We start from the raw sequence: 18,501 nt of genomic DNA on the forward strand, positions 1-18,501 counted from the left end.
CATTGCTCAGCACAGGCTGGCACTTCTTGGATCCACCCCGTGCCACCCAACGTGGTTCAGAGATGCTGGGCTCAACCCAGCTCAGGGTGGCTTTGGCCCAGCACTGCATGGGATTGCTGGGCTTGGCTCAGCTTGGCCCAGCCCAGCTTGGCCCAGCCCAGCTTAGCCCAGCAAGACATGGCGCAGCTCAGTTTGGCTTGGCTTGGCCTGGTCCAGCGCACTTTGGCTCGCCGTGCTCTGGCCTGGCTTGGAACCTGCATTGGCTTGACCCAGTCTGGTCCAGTCTGGTTCAGCTCGGCACCGCATCACCCAGCCTGGCTTGGCTTGGCTCAGCTTGGCCCAGTCCAGCCTGGCTTGGTGTGATACCACACAGCCCACGGCTATGCTTGGCTCAGCCCAGCCTGGCTTGGCTCAGCATGACATGGTCTGGCTTGGCACAGCACGCCACGGCTTGGCTTGGCACGTCATGGCACGGCTCGGCTTGGCACGGCACGGCACAGCTTAGCCGGGCTCGGCAAGGACCAGCATCGCCCGGGCCGGCCCTGCCCAGCTGAGCCCGAGCACCCTGGCCCGGCCCACCCCGACACCGCCCGCGGCCGTTTGGGCCCGGCTCGGCTGGGCCCGGCCCGGCGGGTCAGGACTGGGCTCGGCTCGGCTTGGCCCGGCGGGCGCTAGGACCGCGCGGCGGGCGGGCGGGCGGCGCGGCTCGGTGCTGCAGTGGAGGCGGCGGCGCTGCGGGAGGAGGCCTCGCCGGGCAGCGCAGCGGCGGCGGCGGCGGCTCGGCACGGCTCGGCACGGCTCGGCACGGCGCGCCGGGCCCGCACCGGCCCAGGTAACGGCCCCGCGGCGGGGCGGGGCGCGGGTGGCCCCCGCGGACCCCCGGGACGGGGCACCCCCCCACCCCCCCACCCCCCGGGCCTCGGGAGGACTCGGCTCGGTTCGGCACCGCTCGGCTCGGTTCGGCGCCGCTCGGCTCGCTTCGGTTCCATTCGGCTCGGTTCGGCTCCGTTCGGCTGGGCTCGGCTCGGTTCGGCTCCACCCGACCCGCAGAGCCGGGCGGGCGGCCCGCACCCCCCGCCGACACCCCCCGCCCCGGTGTCCGCCCGTGTGTCCGTGTGTCCCCCCACACGCACACACGCACCCCGGGACGGGTTGGGGGGGGGCTGGGGGGTGTCGCGGCGGCGGGCGGGGGCTGCGGCGGGGCCGGGCCGGGGGGGGCGCAGCGCCGAGCAGGAAAACATGGCAGCGGCCGGGCCGCCACCCGCCGGGCCGGGCCCGCCTCGCCCCCCCGCCCCGCTCCGCTCCGCGCCCGGCCCCGGCGCCCCCGCTCCGGCCGGGCCCGGCCCCGCGCGGCGGAGGGGGGGACGCGGCGGCGGCGGCGGCGCGGCCCGGTGGGCCCCGCCGTGTCCTTGAGCGCCGCGGCGGGCGGCTGAAGGGCAGCGGGGCCCCGCGCCCCGCTCCGGGGGTGTCACCGCCGTGTGCGTGCCCCCCGAGCCCCAGCGCATCGCCCGGCACCGCGGACCCCCGCGGCGGGACCCCCGCCGGGCCCGGAGAACCGGGGGGGGTGCCCCCCGCCCGCGCCTCGCTGCGGGACCCCCGCACCCCCCCGGCGCCCCGCGGGCAGCAGGGCTTGCGGAGCCGGGGGCACCGGGGCTGCCCTCCCCCGCCCCGGGGAGAGGGGATGGGGCTCGCGGAGCCTGCGGAAAGTTTTTTATTTTTTTCCACCGTTTTTGCACCCCCAGAAAACCCGATAATCCCCCACCGCCGGGAGGGAGAAGAGCCGCAGCCCCGGGCGGGGAGGGGGCGGCGCGGGGCAGAGGCCTGGCAGGGTGCTCGGCGCTGCCTGGCCCGCTGCCTGCCCGCTCCCGGGCTCCCCCGGCTCCCCCGGCCCCGGCGGGGACGCGGCTGGGCTGCCCACTCGCTCCCCCCCTTTCCCCTCTCTTTATTTTTTCCCTTCTCCCCCCCCCCCCCCCCCCCCATCATTTTTGGGTGTTCGTGTGCGCGAACCTGTGGGCAAATGAAATTTTCCTCTTCGCTCAGTTCCTCTTTCTTTATTTCTTCCCTTTGTGTGACGTAGACGGTGTCACCACGGGATTGGCGTTCGGTGCTTGCATTGCTGCACCGAGTGCGCGGTGGCAGGAGCCGGACGCGACGGCGGGCGCCCGCCGTCCTGCTCGGCCGCGCCGGTGGCTCCCCTTCGCCCGCCCCGATGGGGAGACCCGGACGGGGAGACCTGAACCAGCCCCGAGCGAATCCCTCGAAGCCGGTGGACGCGTGGAGCCGGAGGGGAGTGGATGTTGTCGTAGCCGGCGGCTGCTCCCGGCAGCTCCCGCGCCTGCACTGGCCTTTCGTGCTGAGTCAGCTCGAAACTTCGTAGCGGGAGCTTCTTTTCGTTGCACGCAGCGCCCGCCGCCTCTCGAGGAAAGGCAGGATGCCGGTGCCCGCGCCGCTCACCGCCTGGCGAGGCCGCAGCCCAGGCGTTTCGCCGGCTGCCTATGTGACCGCCGGGCACGGGTGATGTCCGTGCCTGACGTCCAGCAGCAGCCGCTGCTTCGCCCCCGCTTTCGCTGCCGCGGAGCCGCAGGGCTGTGCCGGGGCGGCCGCTCGGGGCCCTTCAGGTGGTGGTTTTCGTGCGGGTATTTTTAGGACTGCACATCTGCGCGTCCCTGCCTGACGCCTTCCCACGGGTTCTGCCCTGCCTGCGACGCTGCCTGCCTGCCGCCGGGGCCCGTAAGTGAGCGTGCGGCACCCTGCAGCACCCGGAGGGAAAAGCGTGTGGGCTTGCCAGGTAACCGCCGGCACGCATGTGCCTGTGCCCAGGACATGCGTGTGCCAGGTGCACACGTGCCCCGGCGGCTCCGGCTCCACGGGAGGGGCCAGCGGCGTTTGGGTGTGCGGTTTCGCAGGGATGGCGATGTTGTCTTGCTCTCTGCTTTGCCTCAGGAACCCGCTCGCCCTCGAGGCCGCGCGTCGGTTTGGGCTTTCAACGCCGGCCAAACCGACCTGCGGAGCGGGACTCGCGCAGGTGCCACCATCGCGGCACGGAGAGGCGACTCGTGGGGCCGCGCCGGGCAAACTCGCCTAACCTGGCAGCCGGGGTCAGGAGGGGCATCGAGCCGAGCCGCTGTCCCGCTTCCCCACCGCACTCCAGCCGCGGGGCTCGGCACGCGCGGGAACGCGCCGCCGCCGGTTGGGCCTGTTCCCGCGGTTAACCGCCCTTCCCAGTTCAAAGCCCGTACCCGATTGCCAGCTTGAATTGCCCCGGCTCCCCGCTCTGTTCCCAGCCCTGCTCCCTGAGGGTTTCCGTGGGGCTCTGCCCGCAGAGGCACTCGCTTACCATAATCACATCATCTCCTGGCTTGTTTTTTCCCCCGATAAGCTGAGCGCATCAAGCTCCCTGGTGCTCCGCTGCGAGGCATTCCCGGAGCTCTGGGAGCTCAGCCGCGGCTCCTTCATGAACCCCGCCGGCTTTGCACCGTCCCGCCTGCGAAACGGCACCATGTCCCAGCGCTGGGGTCTCCCACACGCGTGACCGTCCCACGGGCAGGTCCGTCTGACCCTGGCCCTTGCTAGCGCTCCTGCGTTGCGGGATCTGGCTCTGGGGCTGCAGCTTGTGGTTCTGTTTGCCCGTGGCACGGCTTAGCAGCGTGGGGCTGCGCATCGCTCCCCGGGGCGCGGGGTCGTGCGGTGCACCGCTCCCTGGGGCGCAGCATGGGGCCGGTTCGGTGGTGCCAGTCAAACTGGGGTTCCCCCTCTGCCCCTGGTCTGGTTTTGGGAGCGGTGGGCACCTGCTGGCAGCGCCTCGTCCCGTCAGAACCCCGGCGGGACCCGGCAGCGGCTCCCGGGCGGCTGCGGCGAGGGCAGGAGCCCACTGCACGTGTGGCCGGGCAGGCGGCTGCTTCCCTGCCCGCCACGTGCACCCCCGAGCAGCGTGGCCAAATATTTTGCTCGTAAGTTATAATTACGGGGGATGAGGTCAACACTTTGCCTGTGATGGTGGTTTCGGCGTAACCATCTGTCGGAGGTGATTGCAGGGGAGCTGCCCCCGCTCGGCTAAATTTTGGGGCCCAGGGGATGAACCTCCCCCCCCGCCCCGTCCCCGGTTGCCCCTGCCAGCAGCACCCACGCTGCGGGGGGGCTGTGGGTGGGGGGGAGCGCCCCACCGTGAGTCAGGGGTGGGGGGCGCAGGGGGTGGGGGGTGACTCACGGCCACAGCTCCCATTCCCTCTGAGTCAATCCTGAACTTCTTCCCCGGCGCTGGGAGGGAGGAGGAGGAGGAGGAGGAGGAGGAGCGCGGCTGCCCGGGGGTGGCGGTGACTCAAAGTGACAACAACAATAATAATACGCTGCGGCACTTGTCACGGGAGAGGCGTTTGGACGGGGTCCCTCGTGCGTCCCCACCGCCTTTGGATGAGGGACCCCGTCCAACGCCGGTGGGTGTCACCGCGCCAGGGGGTGCTGCACGCAGGGTCACGTTAGGACGGGGGGGGGGGGGGGGGGGGGCTGCGGTGAAGGTGTCACCCGCCACCGGCGTGGGGGGCTGTCGGGGACCCCGCTCACCATCACCTAAAATGGCCGTTTGGGTTTCTGCGGGTTCCCGGCTGCGGCATGGCAACAGCGGGCGCCGGCAAGGTCCCTAAATATAAAAAAGGCGGGTTTTTTTGGTTGGTTTTTTTTTTTTTTTGACAACGCCGCGTGTCTCATCCATCCATCGCAGGTAACCTACTTTGAAACGCCTCTGCCGTGCGGCGAGCGTGACTCGCCGGGGCCCTGCCGTGCGGGAGCGGCACGGCGCGGGTTGAGGCTGCCGGTTCCCCCGCTCGCCGTCAGCCGTAAGGTCAGCCCGAGCGGTTAAATAGGGAGGCAGGAGGGAACGCGGTGAGTCCCTCCCCGCGCTTCGGCGGCGAGCGCCCGGGCGAGGGTCTGTTCCCCCCCGCCACCGCCAAGCCGCCGCATTGGTGAGGGGATGCCCCGGCGCTGCGGGAGGAGGGTCTTGGCGGCCTAGCGCGGGGGCACGGCGCCGCAGCCCCCCGTCCCGTTCCATCCTGCCGTGGTGGGCGAGCCTCGGCCCGGTAAGAGCGCGGGGGAGCGGGGCCGGTGCCGGGGGCCGCGGTGGTACCCGCACGTACCCTCGTGGCCGGGCCACGCTCGCCCCACGGTGCCGGCGGTGGGGCTGGGGGAGCGGGAGGCAGCCGGTGCCGCCGGCTTCTCCCCGTCTTTGTTCGGCGGCCGCCGGCCCGGGGCTGCCGCGGGGTTTGTACGCAGCCCAACTATTTTTAGTGCGTTTGGAGACCATGTTTGCTGGAAGCGAATCAAAGCCCACGAGCTGGCCCTTCGGCAGCGCCAAGCGGGGCGGCTCGCAGCCGTGCGCTTCCCGGGCACCGGGGATGCTGGGGGGGGCTCACCTGCACCCCGGAGCTACCAGGGGGGACCCCGGTGCCGTGGGGCTGGGGGCAGCTGAGCCATTTTCTAGGGCCGTGCAGGCAGGCACCGGCGGCAGCGCTGCAGGTCGGTGCAGGCAGGGACCCGCCGGGCAGCGGGAGCCGGGGACACCGGCACCCCACAGCGCCTTTGGGCACGGGTGGGCCCCCCGGGGGGGGGCTGGGGTACCTCTGCTGCGGGGGTGCCTGGGTGCAGCCGGGGTGTCCCCGGTGATTCCCAGCAGCACGTGTCCTGCCGTGCCCGCAGCCGGGGCTTGGCCAAGGCCCAGCACGGCGGGGAGTGCGGCTGGGGGCTCTGGGGGGTGCGGGCAGGGCATGGGGCACCGGCGCCGGGCCCGTGAGCAGCACCCCAGGGATGCAGCTCAGAGGGAGGGACGTGGGACCAGGGTGCCACGCTGTGCCGTGCCAAACGGCATGCCACGCTGTGCCAAACCGTGTGCCATGGTGCTGGTGGCACGGTGGCTGTGAGGTGGGTGCCCAAAGCCGTGGTGTGGGGGTGCTCGGGGTGCTCGGTGCCAGCCCCAGCCCCTTGCCAGGAGGGACAGGCACGGACAGGCCCTGCGTGGCAGAGGGCTGGTGGGGACAGGGACAGGGCCTCCCCCCGGGGGCTCCCCGGGCTGGCAAGGGTGGGGGACGGGGAAGCCCTTCCCTGGCTCCCACCAGCTGACACGGGGCTGTGCATGGAGGGGCGGCAGCCTGCACCCCCAGCCCACAGCCCATACTCCCATCCTGCATCCTGCACCCCCATCCCACAACCCCATCCTGCACCCCCAGGTCCCATCCTGCACCCAGCACCCCCAGCCAGCATCCTACACCTGCATCCCACACCCCGGCTTGCACCCCCAGTTTGCACCCTGCACCCCCGCGCCCGGCCCTGCAATCCCACCCCCCCTGCCTGCACCCCCTGCCCACGTCCCGTCCCAGCCCTGCCTGCAAGAGAGGCCATGCTGGGGGAGCCAGGGCAGGGATGGCCGAACTCCCACCCATCTCCCGCTCTCCGGCCCCCCTGGCCCATCACCCTGCGCCCCCGGGGGTCCCCGTGCATGCGGCGGTGCTGTTGCAGGGCCGGGGGGAGGCTGCAGCTCCGGTGGGGGCCCCCCGCGCCCCCCCGCCCCGCAGGCAGCCCCGTGCTGCAGGCAGCCGTAGGGACGGGAGGAACGTGTCGGGTTTTGAGTTTCTGTTCCTTGCAGCAGCGGCCCTGCCCGCCCGGCAGCCCCCCACCCCGCCGGCTGGGAACGGGCTGCGGCTGGAAAGCTCTAGAAACAAATTGCAGCTCCGGTGCCAAAGGCAACAGCAGCCTCGGCCATGGCTAATGCAGGCAGCGTTTGCCATAGCAACAGGTGCTGGGGCTGACGCCTCCTCCGCAGCCCCGCGGGGCCCTGCCTGCACCCCACACCGTGCACCCCGCACCGTGCACCCCGCAGAATGCACCCCTCACCCTGCAGAATGCACCGCGCACCATGCACCCTGCAGAATGCATCCTGCACCCCGCACCGTGCACCCTGCAGGCTGTACCCCGCGCCGTGCGCTCCACGCTGTGCAACACACACCCTGCACCCCACAGTGGGCGCCCCGCACCCCGCGCTGTGCACCCTCTGTTGTGCAGCTCACGCTGTGTTCTGGGCACCCCGTGCTGTGCATTGTGCACCCCCCCACACCCACCTGCACCCCACGCTGCTGCAGCCAGCGCCGGGCGCCATGCACCGGGCACCCCACACCATGCACCCCACGCTGCTGCAGCCAGCACCGGGCGCCATGCACCGGGCACCCCACACCATGCACCCCGCAGCCAGCGCGGGCCAGGGCTCGGCCGCTTCTGGGGCCGGTGTGGGGGACAACAGCCCAGCCCAGCCCGGCTGAGTCAAGGTTGTGGCGTGTTAATAATTGCCGGGGAACGGGGCGCGGTGCGGGGGGCGGCGGGGCCGCTGCTCCCCCCTCACCCCGGCCCTCTCTGCTTCCCGCAGGGGCAGGAGGATCCAGGCAGGCGGCGGGACGCAGGGGCTGGCCGCTGCGGTGGGCGACGGCTCCCGGACCCCCTCCTCGGCGCAGAGAGCCGGAGCGCGGCGGCGGGGTCCGCTTTGGTGCTGAAGAGGCGACGGTCCCAGGCGCCCGCCCTCGCTCCCCACCATGCCGTCCAGCGGGACCCTCGACGCCAGCAGCCCCGCTCCGAACCGCGAGGCGCTCGACACGCACAAGGTAGGGTCTCGCCGCGGCTCTGCCGGCTCTCGGCAGGTGGGGGGCTGCTGGGGGGGACCCGCTCGCGCCACGGCCATCCCCGTCACTGGGCTCCTGCCGGTGCTGAGGGGGCAGTGGGCTCCGAGGGTCCAGCTCGCTCCTGGCCAATGCTGGCTGGCAGGCGTGCAGGAAAAGGGGGTGCAGGGCCCCCTCCGCCGCACGCTGGCCCCGCTCCCCCCTCGCTGCGGTGGGGAGTGCGGAGCTGGGCGGGGGGAGCCCTGAGCCGCGGCTGGGATTAGCGTGGATTGAGCTATTCCTGGCGGTGGGGGAGCACGGGGAGGGGACGGGGAAGCGGAGACCTGCTGTCACCTCCCGGTAGCTGCCAGGGCTGGGGCAAGCCTGCCTGCGGGGAGGGGGCTGCCATGATGGCAGAGAGCGCAGGGTTGGGGGGCATCCCCAAGGCTGGGGGCTGCCCCGGCTCTGGGGCTGGGTGGGTGGCGATGGGGTGGGTGGTGAGTGCGTGTCCTGGGCTGTGGGAGGGGTGGGAGGGGGATGTGGGGCGTGCATTGAGAGGTGGCCCCATGGCGTCACCACTGTCAGGCTCGAGCCCTCCTGCCAGTCCTGCTCCCCCCTCGTGGGGGTCCCACCTGCTGTGGGGGTCGGGAGTCCCTGCGCCTCCTCCTGCCTCCCTGTGCGCAATGCTTGGGCCCGGGGGAGCCCCTCCTGTGCCGCCTGGCACACAGTGCACGCTCGCCTTCTCGCACTGCACCATGCAAGGGGCTCGTGGCCCCAGCGGAAGGACCCCCATCCCTGGTACCTGTCCCCCCAGCTGGAGAGCGGCTCTGTGGGGAGGGCTGCCCCCCAAACCGCCCTGCCCACTGCGGGATGGAGCGGGGCTGAGCGGGGGCTGGGTTGGGGGTGCGGCACAGATGGAGGGCAGGGCAGGGCGAGGGGCTCTGGGGAAGCCTGAGCCGGGGTGGGTGGCAGGCTCTGACCGCGTCCTCGGTGCTCCCCGGTGTCCCCGCCGCACAAGGACATGCTGGGCCGGTGTGGCAGCTCCCGTTGCCAGTGCCAGCAATGGCATCGCTCTTCCTGCGGAGAGAAGCGTCCCAGTGGGTGCAGGGGCAGGGCCTGCCCTGGTCAACGCGTGGGGACCAGGGCCGGCGGCCAGCTGGACGCCATCCCGCTGCGGGCAGCGCGGGGTCAGGGTCATCCGAGTTCCTCCAGGCTGGCTCGGCCGTGGCGGCCGCGCCGGGTCAGGCCTGCCCGGTCCCCGCACCGGTGCTCCCCATCCTCCGGCCGTCGCTCCTGGCTGCTGGAGGAGCCAACCCCTGTGTCCTCTGGGAAGCGCCCGGCACGTTCTCGGTACGGCTCGGGGGGATGAGTAATCCGGGTCGGTGGGTCCTGTGCTTTCCCCCACGGCGGGTTAAGCCGGGTTGGGTGCGCATGGTTGAGCTTGCCCGCGCGGGTCACCGGCACCAGGAGTGTGAGAGGGGCAGCGGGGCAGCTCCCGGGAGGCTGATGTGGCAGCCCACCCCGTGTTTTGGTGCAGTTCTGGAGATTTGCGGCAGAGCTGATTAGGAGAAGGGGGCACAGGGCCGCGGCACAGGGTGGGCTGCGGGAAGAGCCGTGGGTGCCTGCGGTGCAGCCCGGCTCACCCTCGAAAGCCAGACCGGTGCCGGTGCTGGTCCCTGGGGTGCCAGCGACCCACGTGGGCTGGCAGCGAGCGCGCCACGAGCATGCCCGGCTGAGCGCTGTCCTGGCCTGACCCCACCGGGACGCGGCATCGCCTCCGCCGCAGCCACACGCGGAGGTCACCTCTGCCAGAGGGATGCGTGCTGCCGGTGGGGCCAGGAGGATGAGGCCATCCCTCGACACCCACGGCACTGTGGGTCGCACCGGTGCCAGCTGCTCTCGGCACAGGCACAGCGAGGCTGAGCTGTAGATCCCGTGCAAGGTGGGGTCTCTGCACCCGCCTTCTCCCACCCCGCCAGGCTGGTTTCCCCTGGCTGCCAGGGGCTCCTGCTCCCACCCCGCCGCCAGCCCGGTGCAGCCGGGAGCTGGGACCCGGCGCGGCGGCCGTGGAGCCAGCACTGCGTCATGCAGCAGCTCTCCTCCTCAGCGGTGGTTTCCCTCTGGGTTGTTGCTTGGCAGCGGCGCAGGAGCGCGGCGCATCGGGGACGCGCCATGCAGCCCCGCGCCTGGCCGAGCCCCGGGGAGAAGGGGAGCGGGGTGATTTACGGAGAGATGACTCAGCTCCGAGCAGGCTGCGGCGGCGAGGGGCTGCGGCACCGGCACTCCTGTGCCGGGCCGGGGGGAGCAGATCCATCCCCCTCGCAGCCCTTTGCAGCCGCCCTGCTCGTGCCCGGGCTGCATCCCTGCTTCTCCGGTGCTTGCCCTGCTGTTGGGGTGCTGGCTGCACCCCAGGGGGCTCCTGCAGCCCCAGCACTGCCCTGGACCCCGCATCCACCAGCTTGGGTGTGCAGGGACACTGCTGAGCCCCATGGCGGGGCTGCCCCGGGTTTGCAGCGGTGAGGACGGCTCATGGGGAGCACGCCTTGCCCCTGTGTGTGCTGGGGGCACCTCCTGTCTCTGCAGCGGGGACCCCTGCTGCCCACCCCCGCACTGCAGCGTCCCTCGAGCCAGCTGCCCCACCGGTGTTTTGTGCTCAGGCATGTGCAGCAGTGTGGGGAGCAGAATGGAGCCCTGACCCCAGCCTCGGCTGAGCACCGGCCTTGGGGGGGGCCAGCCGGGGGGCAGCGCCGGGGGTCCTGCACACCACAGCAGGAGCCGGCCGCCGCTTTCGCAGGCAAGTCGCCGTCCCCAGCGCTGCCTCTGCGGCGGCTCGGGTGGTGAAACAGGGCTGGGGCAGCACAGAGACCTCCCCAGGGAAGTGCAGCCCCCCCCAGAGACACAGCATTGCCTGGGGACCCTGCAGAGCACACCCCCAGAGCTCCCCTCGCCTCGCCGGCACCCACCAGGTGCTCCCCTGCCACATCCTCCGCCGGCTGCGGGAGGGCTGGCCGCCCGGCACGGCCCATGTGCCAGCGCCGCGCACTTGACACCCGCCCGTACCTTTCCTTTACATCCAGCATAAACATCACCGGGGCTCAGCCAAAGTCTGTGCGCGGCAGGGGGCAGCTCGCGCAAAGGGACGGGTGTCGGGGGTCTCACCTCTGCTGTGGCACTCCCATGCCGGGAGCAGGGCTGAGCCCCTCGGCCCCCTCGGTGCTGCCGGGTGCCCCGGCACTGGCGGCGGTGGCAGGAGCTGCTCATTTCCCCGTGGAGCTGGACGAAGTGCGGCCTCGCCGCGGGGACACGCCGTGCGGCTGCGGGGCCACCCTGGCTCTGCGGGACCGGGGCCACGCGCCCGGGGGCGGCTCCAGCTGGGACAAAGTGCAGCGCCGTGTGGTTTGGCAAGGCGGGTCCCTGCAGCCATGGCGGGGGGTTCCCTCTGCCCCCTCCAAGTCAGCTCTGGTGCAGGGTGAGGTGCACCCCTGTGGGGCAGGGACCCCCAGGAATCCCCCCCTGTTTGGCTCTTGCGCCGGGATGGAGCTGCAACTGCTGTCCTGACATCGTCCTTGGACCCGTCCCAAACCTTTCTGCCCCAGACCACGTGGGGAGCAGGGCTGGGCCTGGGGCTGAGCCCCCCAGGTGCCGAGGTGCCGCCTCTCTTTGCTCGGCCCTGGCTTCCCGGCCCGCGGCGCGGTGCCGGTGGGTGCCAGGGCTGGGCACACGGTCGTTGCGGGGTCAGTGCAGGGGGCTGGGGGCTGCCCTGCCCGACGCGCAGGCGAGCTGCATGTGGTGATGGGCCTGGGGCGAGCACGGTGCCGGTGGGCTGCCGTAGTGGCTGGGGATGAACCGGCACGTGGCTCCCATTCAATCCTACATGCGCAGCCCCGGGTGGGGGGAGACAGGCGGTGAGGAGGACTGAGGGATGCAGGGTGGGTTTGGGTGGGTGGGTGGGTGGGTAGGTGGCCCAGAGGCAGCTGGTCTGGGGTACTGCGGCCAAGGGGCGCTGCAGCCGTGGGGCACTGCAGCTGTGGGGCACCATGGCCATGGGGCACGGCTTATCCTGACCGTGCGGGACCTTTGGCCAGACCCCAGCGGCGATGTGCCGGCTGCAGCCCGGCGGTGCTGCGGGCAGCGCTGCCTGCGACCACCCAGCCCAGGGGGAAGGAGGGCAGCGGCAGGCAGGAATGCGGCCGGGGCTGGCGCCTGCGGGGTGCGCGAGTGCAGCTGGATGTCGGCGTTGTCTGGCTGCCAGCCCCATCCCCTCCCCGGCCTCTCCCTCGCCAGCCCCCCGCCGGCCTCTCCTCCTTCCCCGGCTCCCCCCTCCGCGGCCTCTTCCTGCCTTGGCTGCTGCCGCCGGGATCTTCTGGGGCTCAGGTGAAACCGGCCCTGCCGCTGCCACAGGACACGCTGGGGGCCCCGCGCAGCCCTCGCCCCGCGTGCACGTCCCCCTGCCGTGCCACGGCGCTGGGCACGGGCCCCCCGAGCGGGGAGCGGGGCCCCTGGCACGCCGCGGTCCTTGGGCGGCTGCCGTGGCCCCAGCCACGGGGAGCAGGTTCATTTCCCGGGGCCGCGTTCCTCCTCTGCTTCCTGCGCCGGCACGTGTGCCCTCCCAGCGCCGGGAGCCAGGGCACGGTGCCGGGGTGGGGGGGACGGGGCGGCGGGGCGCTGGCAGCTGCTGCGGGGCAGAGCGTGGAGGGGTGCGTGGTCCCCCGCAGCGCCCTCGCTGGGAGCAGTACGGTGAAGCAGGCAGCTGCCTGCCTGCTCCAAGGGCACCCTGGCTCCTGCTGCCTGCTCTCATCCCCAGGGAGCTGCACGGCTCCCTGCAGGCCCGCCGTGCCGTGCCATGCCGTGCCGTGGGGTCCGTGCAGCCCTTTCCACGTGCCGTGGTGCAGGAGCCCCCAGCCCCACGTGCGCAGGGCTCCAGCGGGTTGCAGGAGCGGGCGTGTGGCCCCAAGCCAGCGGCGGCACAGGGTCACGGTGCGGGCGGGCTCACCCGCTGAAGGCGCCCAGCCCCACGGCGGCTCACGCTGCAGCCCAAGCCCTGGCAGGAGCCACTGTTGCCCTTCTAATGGTGCCCCGACGGCCACTGGCCTGGTGATGCCGGCAGTGCTCCTGCCTTGGCAGCCGGGCGCCCGGCCACGCACGGCCCTCTGCGGTGTGCCCACGGTGCCGGCGATCCCAGTGCCGAGCGGGAGCGGAGCCGTGCCCAGGACCCCGGGCTGCCTGGCCCCGGGGCCGGCGGCGTAACCGTCCTCTCTGTCTCCGGCTCGCAGGGGGAAGAGGAGCCCGAGGAGAACCAGAGCAAGGAGGAGAAGCAGGAGCCGGGGACGCCCATGAGGAAAGCCGGGCGGCCCGGGCGGAAGCGCAAGCATGCCCAGGTGAGCCAGCGGGCACCAGGCGCGGGGGCCAGGTGGGGGGCAGCGGGGCGTCCCCCCGTGGGGCCGTCCTGCCCCACCGCCCGGCAGACGCGCTGCGCTGGTGGGAGACTGCGGCTCCCGGCGTGCCGTGGGCTGGCCTGCCTCCCCTGCGTGCCGGGGCACGCGGCCGCTCACCCGCGGCCCCAGCGGTCTCCGGCCAGGAGGAGAGCCCGAGGGCGGCGGAGCGGCGGGAAGGGAGCATTCCCCACCTCGGCCCCCAGCGCTGCCCTGTCCCTGCGTCACCCAGGGAGCCCCTCCTGTGCCTGGCGGCAGCAGCTTTCCACTCGGCACAGCTTCGGTCGAGGCCCCGCCGTGCATTATTTGCTCCCTGTCTGGGGGGCTAGCACCCTAGTTCCCCCCCCAGAGTTGCTCTCCCTCCTCCAGCTGCCGGCGCTGGCTGGGCACAGGGAGCGGAGCCCCCCGGCTCCCCGGGCCATGATCCGTGGCTCTCGGGCTTGCGCCAGCAGCTGCAATAACACGGTGGATGTGAGTGCACAGCGCCGAGCCCCCGCCAGCTTCCCCGGCTCCGGCCACGCAGGCGATGCCCGCTCTTAACCGCGTGGGGCTCGGCAAGCTCCCGGCTCGCTAGCCCAGCCGGCCGCGATCGCCGTGCCCTAAAGCGGCTGAAACGGCTCCTCCTGGGGAGCGCCTCGCGGGGCCCCGGCGGTGCCGCTGGCCGAGGGGCAGGCGCAGGAGCGCGCCGTGGTGCTCACAGGCTGCCGTGACCGTGGCGGGGTGCTGCGGGGTGACAGCGGGTGCTCCAGGCTTCGGGCAGCAGCGGCGGGGACTCGCAGAGGCGATGGCTCAGTCCTCCGGAGCCGTGGCGGGGGCGACGGGCAGAAGGTTGCTAAAAACCTCTGCTGCTAGAAGGTTGCAAAAGCTTTTTGCAACGTTTTCTGGCTACAGAAAGGGTTAATCCTGCGCTTGGACGTGTCCAGATCCCTGCTGCCTGTCCCCATCGGCGCTGTCATGGCGGCAGGGCCGGGGGAGCCGGGACCGTGTCGCCAGGGGTGGGCGGGGGTGCGATGGGGCACGATGGGGCGCAGGGCTGGGAGCCGGCGGGGGGGCGAGTGGCGGGGCTCCGAGCGCTGGCTGTAAATCCGGCGGGGCGGGAGGTACGTGCCGGGGCGGGGGGAGCCGTTTCGGTAGAAGAACAATGCTGGCACGGGAACAAATGGAGAAAGTCGTCAGGAACAGACGGAGCCTGGGAACCAGGAGGTCTCTGTCCATCGGAGCAGGCGGCCCCGGCAGCTCCCTCCGGCACGGTGGGTCCGGAGCAGGGTCGATGGGTTGCGGCGGTGCCATGAGGCTGGGCACCTCCCGCTGCCTCCTGCAGAAGAGCCGACCGTCTCGCAGCGGTGCCTGTCCCGCGCGCTTGCTGCACGCTCCTGTGCTCCACACCTGCCCCGTGCGCGGCGCCGGCCCGGCCGATGGCCTGGCAGCTCCCGCTGCCAAGCGAGCGGAGCTGGCAAGCCCCGCAACCCCGCGGGCACTGCCAGGAGGCCGGGGGAAGCCCCGGCCGGGCGTGGGCTGCTAAAAATATCCTCCCCGCTGGAGAGCCCCACGGTGCCGGAGCCTGCAGCAGCGGCCCCTGGCCAGGGGTACCAGACTGGGGTGGAGGGGAGCTGGTGCGTGGCGTGGGGACCCTGGGCAAGCAGGCTGGCTCCTTGGGGACCGGCTGAGGGTCCCCAAGCCCCCATTCGCAGAGACCCAGTGGACAGATGTGTTGCAGGAGGGTGCTGAGCACCCATCTTGGCCTACCCTGGGGCAGGGGGATGGAGCTCGCCGGCATGGGGGGGCTCGACGCGGGGCCGGTGGGGTCTGGGCGCCAAGGACCCGTGCTGCTGCCGCCGCCTTCCCTTCGCAGCGCGTCCATGGTGCGGGGAGTGCGGCCGTGGGACCCCCGTCAGGGCTGGGTCCCTGCAGGGGCTCAGCGGGGTGGAGAGAACAGCAGGAGCTGGCAGGGAGAGGGGATGCCAAGGCTTGCTGCGGGCAGGCCTGCCTGTACTGGAGCTGCAGGCAGGAGCCAGCGGCTGCTGGCGGAGCGGGCAGGGTAGGGGGAGCCCTGCCTGGAGGCAGTAACCGGCCCCTCGGTTGTCCCAGGCATCGGAGATGTTTTGCTGGGGGTCTGGCTGGGGACAGCGCTGCAGGGGTGGGTACAGTGGTATTGGTGAGCCACGCCGAGCCGTGCCGGGCCATACCGTGCTGTCCTGTGGTGCGCCGTGCCGTGTTGAGCCGTGCTGTGCCATGCGGTGCCAAACCATGCTGTGCTGTGCTGAACCACTCCGTGCCGAACCGTGCCGTGTCTCCGAGACCAGTGACCCCAACCCTAGCCAGGCCCGGCAAGGGCTCCGCAGTAGGATGCCCGCTCTGCCAGTGGCTCTGTGGGTTGTGCCGTGGATGGCAGCGACTCTCCCGGCACCTTCCCCTTGGCAAAGGGGGAACGGCGCAGGGGGTGCCCCATCCCGCGGCCCCCCGTCTGGCAGCTCCCCAGGCTCGGGCAGGGACCCTGCGGGTTTGGAGCTGCCGCTGGTGCTCTGGGACTGGGGTCAGCGCGAGGCTCCCCGAGGGCTGCGGTGCATCGGGGCTGCCCCCCATCCCTCTGCGGCCACCGGTCCCCAGCATCAGTATGAGTCCCCGGCACAGCCAGCCCCACCGGTGTCCCCCGGCCAGCGAGCGAGGTGGCAGGGCCGGCACGGGGCCGTCCATCCCGGCGGGCTCCCGGCGGAGCAGCGTCCTTGGCGGGGGCCCAGCGGAGGGGAGCGGGAGAAAGGCAGCGCTTGTTCCCAGGGCCCGGCCGGCGTGGAGGAAGCGGGTGGGTGGGCAGGAAGGCAGACCCGCCGCCGGGCCCTCCTCGGGGATGGGGACAGGCGCCGGGACAGCCGGGGAGGGGCACGGCCGCGGGGTGGGTCCCGGCCTCCCCTTCGCCTTCCCGGCCCGGCGGCAGTGTCTGAGCCGCGGCATCGGGACGTGCTGGCAGCACGGGGGGCCTGGTGAGCCGGGGTCCGGCGAGCCAGGGTCCGGTTCCAACCCAGGTAGGGAAGCGGCAGCAGGGCTGGGGCTGGGGCACCAGGTCTGGCTTTGGAGGGGCTGGGGCGTGAGGGTGGGGGAGGCTGGTTTCGGGTGGGTGGCATGCCAGGGCATGCCGGCTGCGGTGCCGGGAAGGCTGCGTGTCCCTGTCCCGGCTGGCCACGCACGTGGCACGGCAGCCGCCATCTCGGCCACGGCCCCACGTGGGAGGGGGCGTCACGACTCCCGGCGAGGGGTGTGTGGTCCCGGCAGGGTGGCGCACCCCTACTCCATGGCCAGCGGTGACGGGTAATCCCGGTGCCGCTGCCACGGCCTCGCAGCCCTGAGGGGAGCGCATGCCACCGTGCTCCCGCCACCCCCACACCTGCGTGGCTCCTCAAGGCCCCGTCCCACCAGGGGAGTGGGACGAGCCCCCCGCCGCCGCACCGAGCCCCCCACAGCCGCGCCTCCGCCGGCCCCTGCAGCCGCCTAATCCGGAGCACATTGCTGGCCTTCCCGTTTCCTCCCGGGAAGCCCACGCAGCCCCTGCGATTGTTTTCGGCGCGGTGGCCAGGATGCAGCCCCAAGCGGGAGGCGGGAGCGGGGCTGGGGGCGGCTGGGCCCCCGCCACCAGCTGCAGCCCAGCCCCGGCACCGCGTTGTGGGGACAGCAACCGGGGACCCCGAGGGACGGCAGCTCCTGCCGCGGCGCTGGGCAAGATGGGGAGCTGGGGGACGCTGGCGTGCAGGGGATGGGGGGATGCAGCAGGAAGCAGGTCCCCTCACGCTCGCCATGGGGGCTGCTGTGGGAACAGAGACCCCCGGCCTGTTCCCATGAGGGATGTGGGATGGACCCCCACTTGTCCCTGTGACTGCAGCCCCCAGCAGGGAACTTCAAGGTGCAGGGCCGCGGTGCAGCCCATGAGCCCCGCTTTGGTTTGCCCCAAGTCCCTCTCCCTCCCGTTTGCTCTGGGAGAGACCCCAGGTCTCTCTCCATCCCCTTCCGAGCCAGCTCCGACCCCCCCCCAGCAGCTTCTTCTGCTCCGAGCCCCCTGCCCGCACTGAGGCCGGGCGGTTGGGGTGCCGGCGGTGCACAGGCACGGGGGGACGCAGGCGGAGCGTGCGCCGCACAATCGCTTCCAGAGCCAGCACGAGGCCCAGGCGCGAGCCCGGCGGCGCGGAGGCTCCCTCCCCTCCGCCAGCCGGGGACTTCGCTCCCCGGCATCCATGTCGCCGGCAGTGCCAGCTCCCTCCGCTGCTCCAGGGCCGCATCCAGGCGCACCGCGGCGGCGCCGCAGCCTGTCCCACCACTGTGGTCAGTGTCCGGACCCCCTGGGGCTGTGGCGTCTGTCGGCCGGGCATGCCGAGGTTTGTCCTTCAGCCTCCATCACCCCGTGCCCACCGTCGCTCGCGGCCGGGAGCTCCTGCGCGGCGGCCTCGCACGATACCTCCACCCTCCCGACAGCGACGGTTTCTGCTCGGTTGAGCCGTGCCCTCCCCGGGGACTGGGCTTCGCCGCCTGCCGCAGCCGGGGGGCCATCCGGCACTCGGGGAGAGGCTGCCAGGCACCCCTGGGACTGGCGGCGGCGGCTCGTGTGTCCCTGGTGCGTGGGTGTGCTGTGGCCCCCACCCTGGTGCGAGCACATCCCTGGCACGAGTGACACCGCCGCGCTGTCCCCGGGTGGGAGTGGGGCCAGCCAGGCTACAGCCACCGCTGCACCGCCTCTGGACACCCCAGGAGGGTCCCCCGGCCCCCAACACCCCCTCCCGCCTCACCAGCCCCATCCCCACTGCGGGTTGCAGGGCGGCTCGTCCCCTCCTGCCCAGCTCCGCTCGCGGCCCCTCGACTCGACAGCCCGCGGCCCCCCGCACGCCGGGGCTGGGGCCAGCGAGCGAGCAAGCAAGCGGAGGAAGTGACTTCTGCCAGCGAGCCGGGGCGGCCGGGCCGAGCAGGAAGCGCCCGCCGCCGCGGGGCCGCGGCCGCCAGCGCGGGGAGGAGGCGCCTGCACGCGGGCGGGCGGCAGCCAGACGGGGGTCTGCGCACCAGCCGAAGGGGACGCGCCATGGTAAGCGGCACGCGGCCCCCCGCCGCCCGCCGGGCACGCCTGGGGAGGGGGCTGCTGCGCCCCGCAGGGGAGCGGGCGGCAGCGGCGGTGCGAATCTGGGGAGCCCTAGAGAGCAAAAGCTCTCCCGGCACCTGCCACCCCCCACCCCGAGCACCTGCCTTGGCCTCGGCATCCCCTCCCCGGCCCCCTTCCCAGCGGCCCCCGGGGCAGGGGAGGGTGGGCAGCGCCACGGGCACTCCGGCAGCGCCACGGGCACCCTGGCTCACGCCAAGCCTGGCTGGCAGCTCGGCATTTGCTCCCTGGCACCCTGCCACCATACGGTGCATCCTGGGACATGTAGTTTGCTGGGGACGGGCAGGAGGGTCCCTGCGGTCGGCTC

General features: G+C 72.7%; 1 protein-coding gene across 1 annotated transcript in view; it reads left to right on the plus strand.

Annotated features, from left to right (window-relative positions):
• Nucleotides 1-688: 688 nt before the first annotated feature.
• The window catches only part of DNMT3A (DNA methyltransferase 3 alpha), a 48,048-nt gene continuing 30,235 nt past the window's right edge, over nucleotides 689-18,501 (plus strand). Inside the window, exons 1-3 of the mRNA XM_064448418.1 lie at nucleotides 689-832; nucleotides 7,406-7,637; nucleotides 12,905-13,009. Coding sequence (XP_064304488.1) covers nucleotides 7,569-7,637; nucleotides 12,905-13,009 — 174 coding nt within the window. The 5' untranslated portion in view covers nucleotides 689-832; nucleotides 7,406-7,568. The remainder of the gene's footprint in view (nucleotides 833-7,405; nucleotides 7,638-12,904; nucleotides 13,010-18,501) is intronic.

This window comes from Phalacrocorax carbo, chromosome 3 (genome assembly GCF_963921805.1).
Source record: "Phalacrocorax carbo chromosome 3, bPhaCar2.1, whole genome shotgun sequence".
Classification (NCBI taxonomy): domain Eukaryota; kingdom Metazoa; phylum Chordata; class Aves; order Suliformes; family Phalacrocoracidae; genus Phalacrocorax; species Phalacrocorax carbo.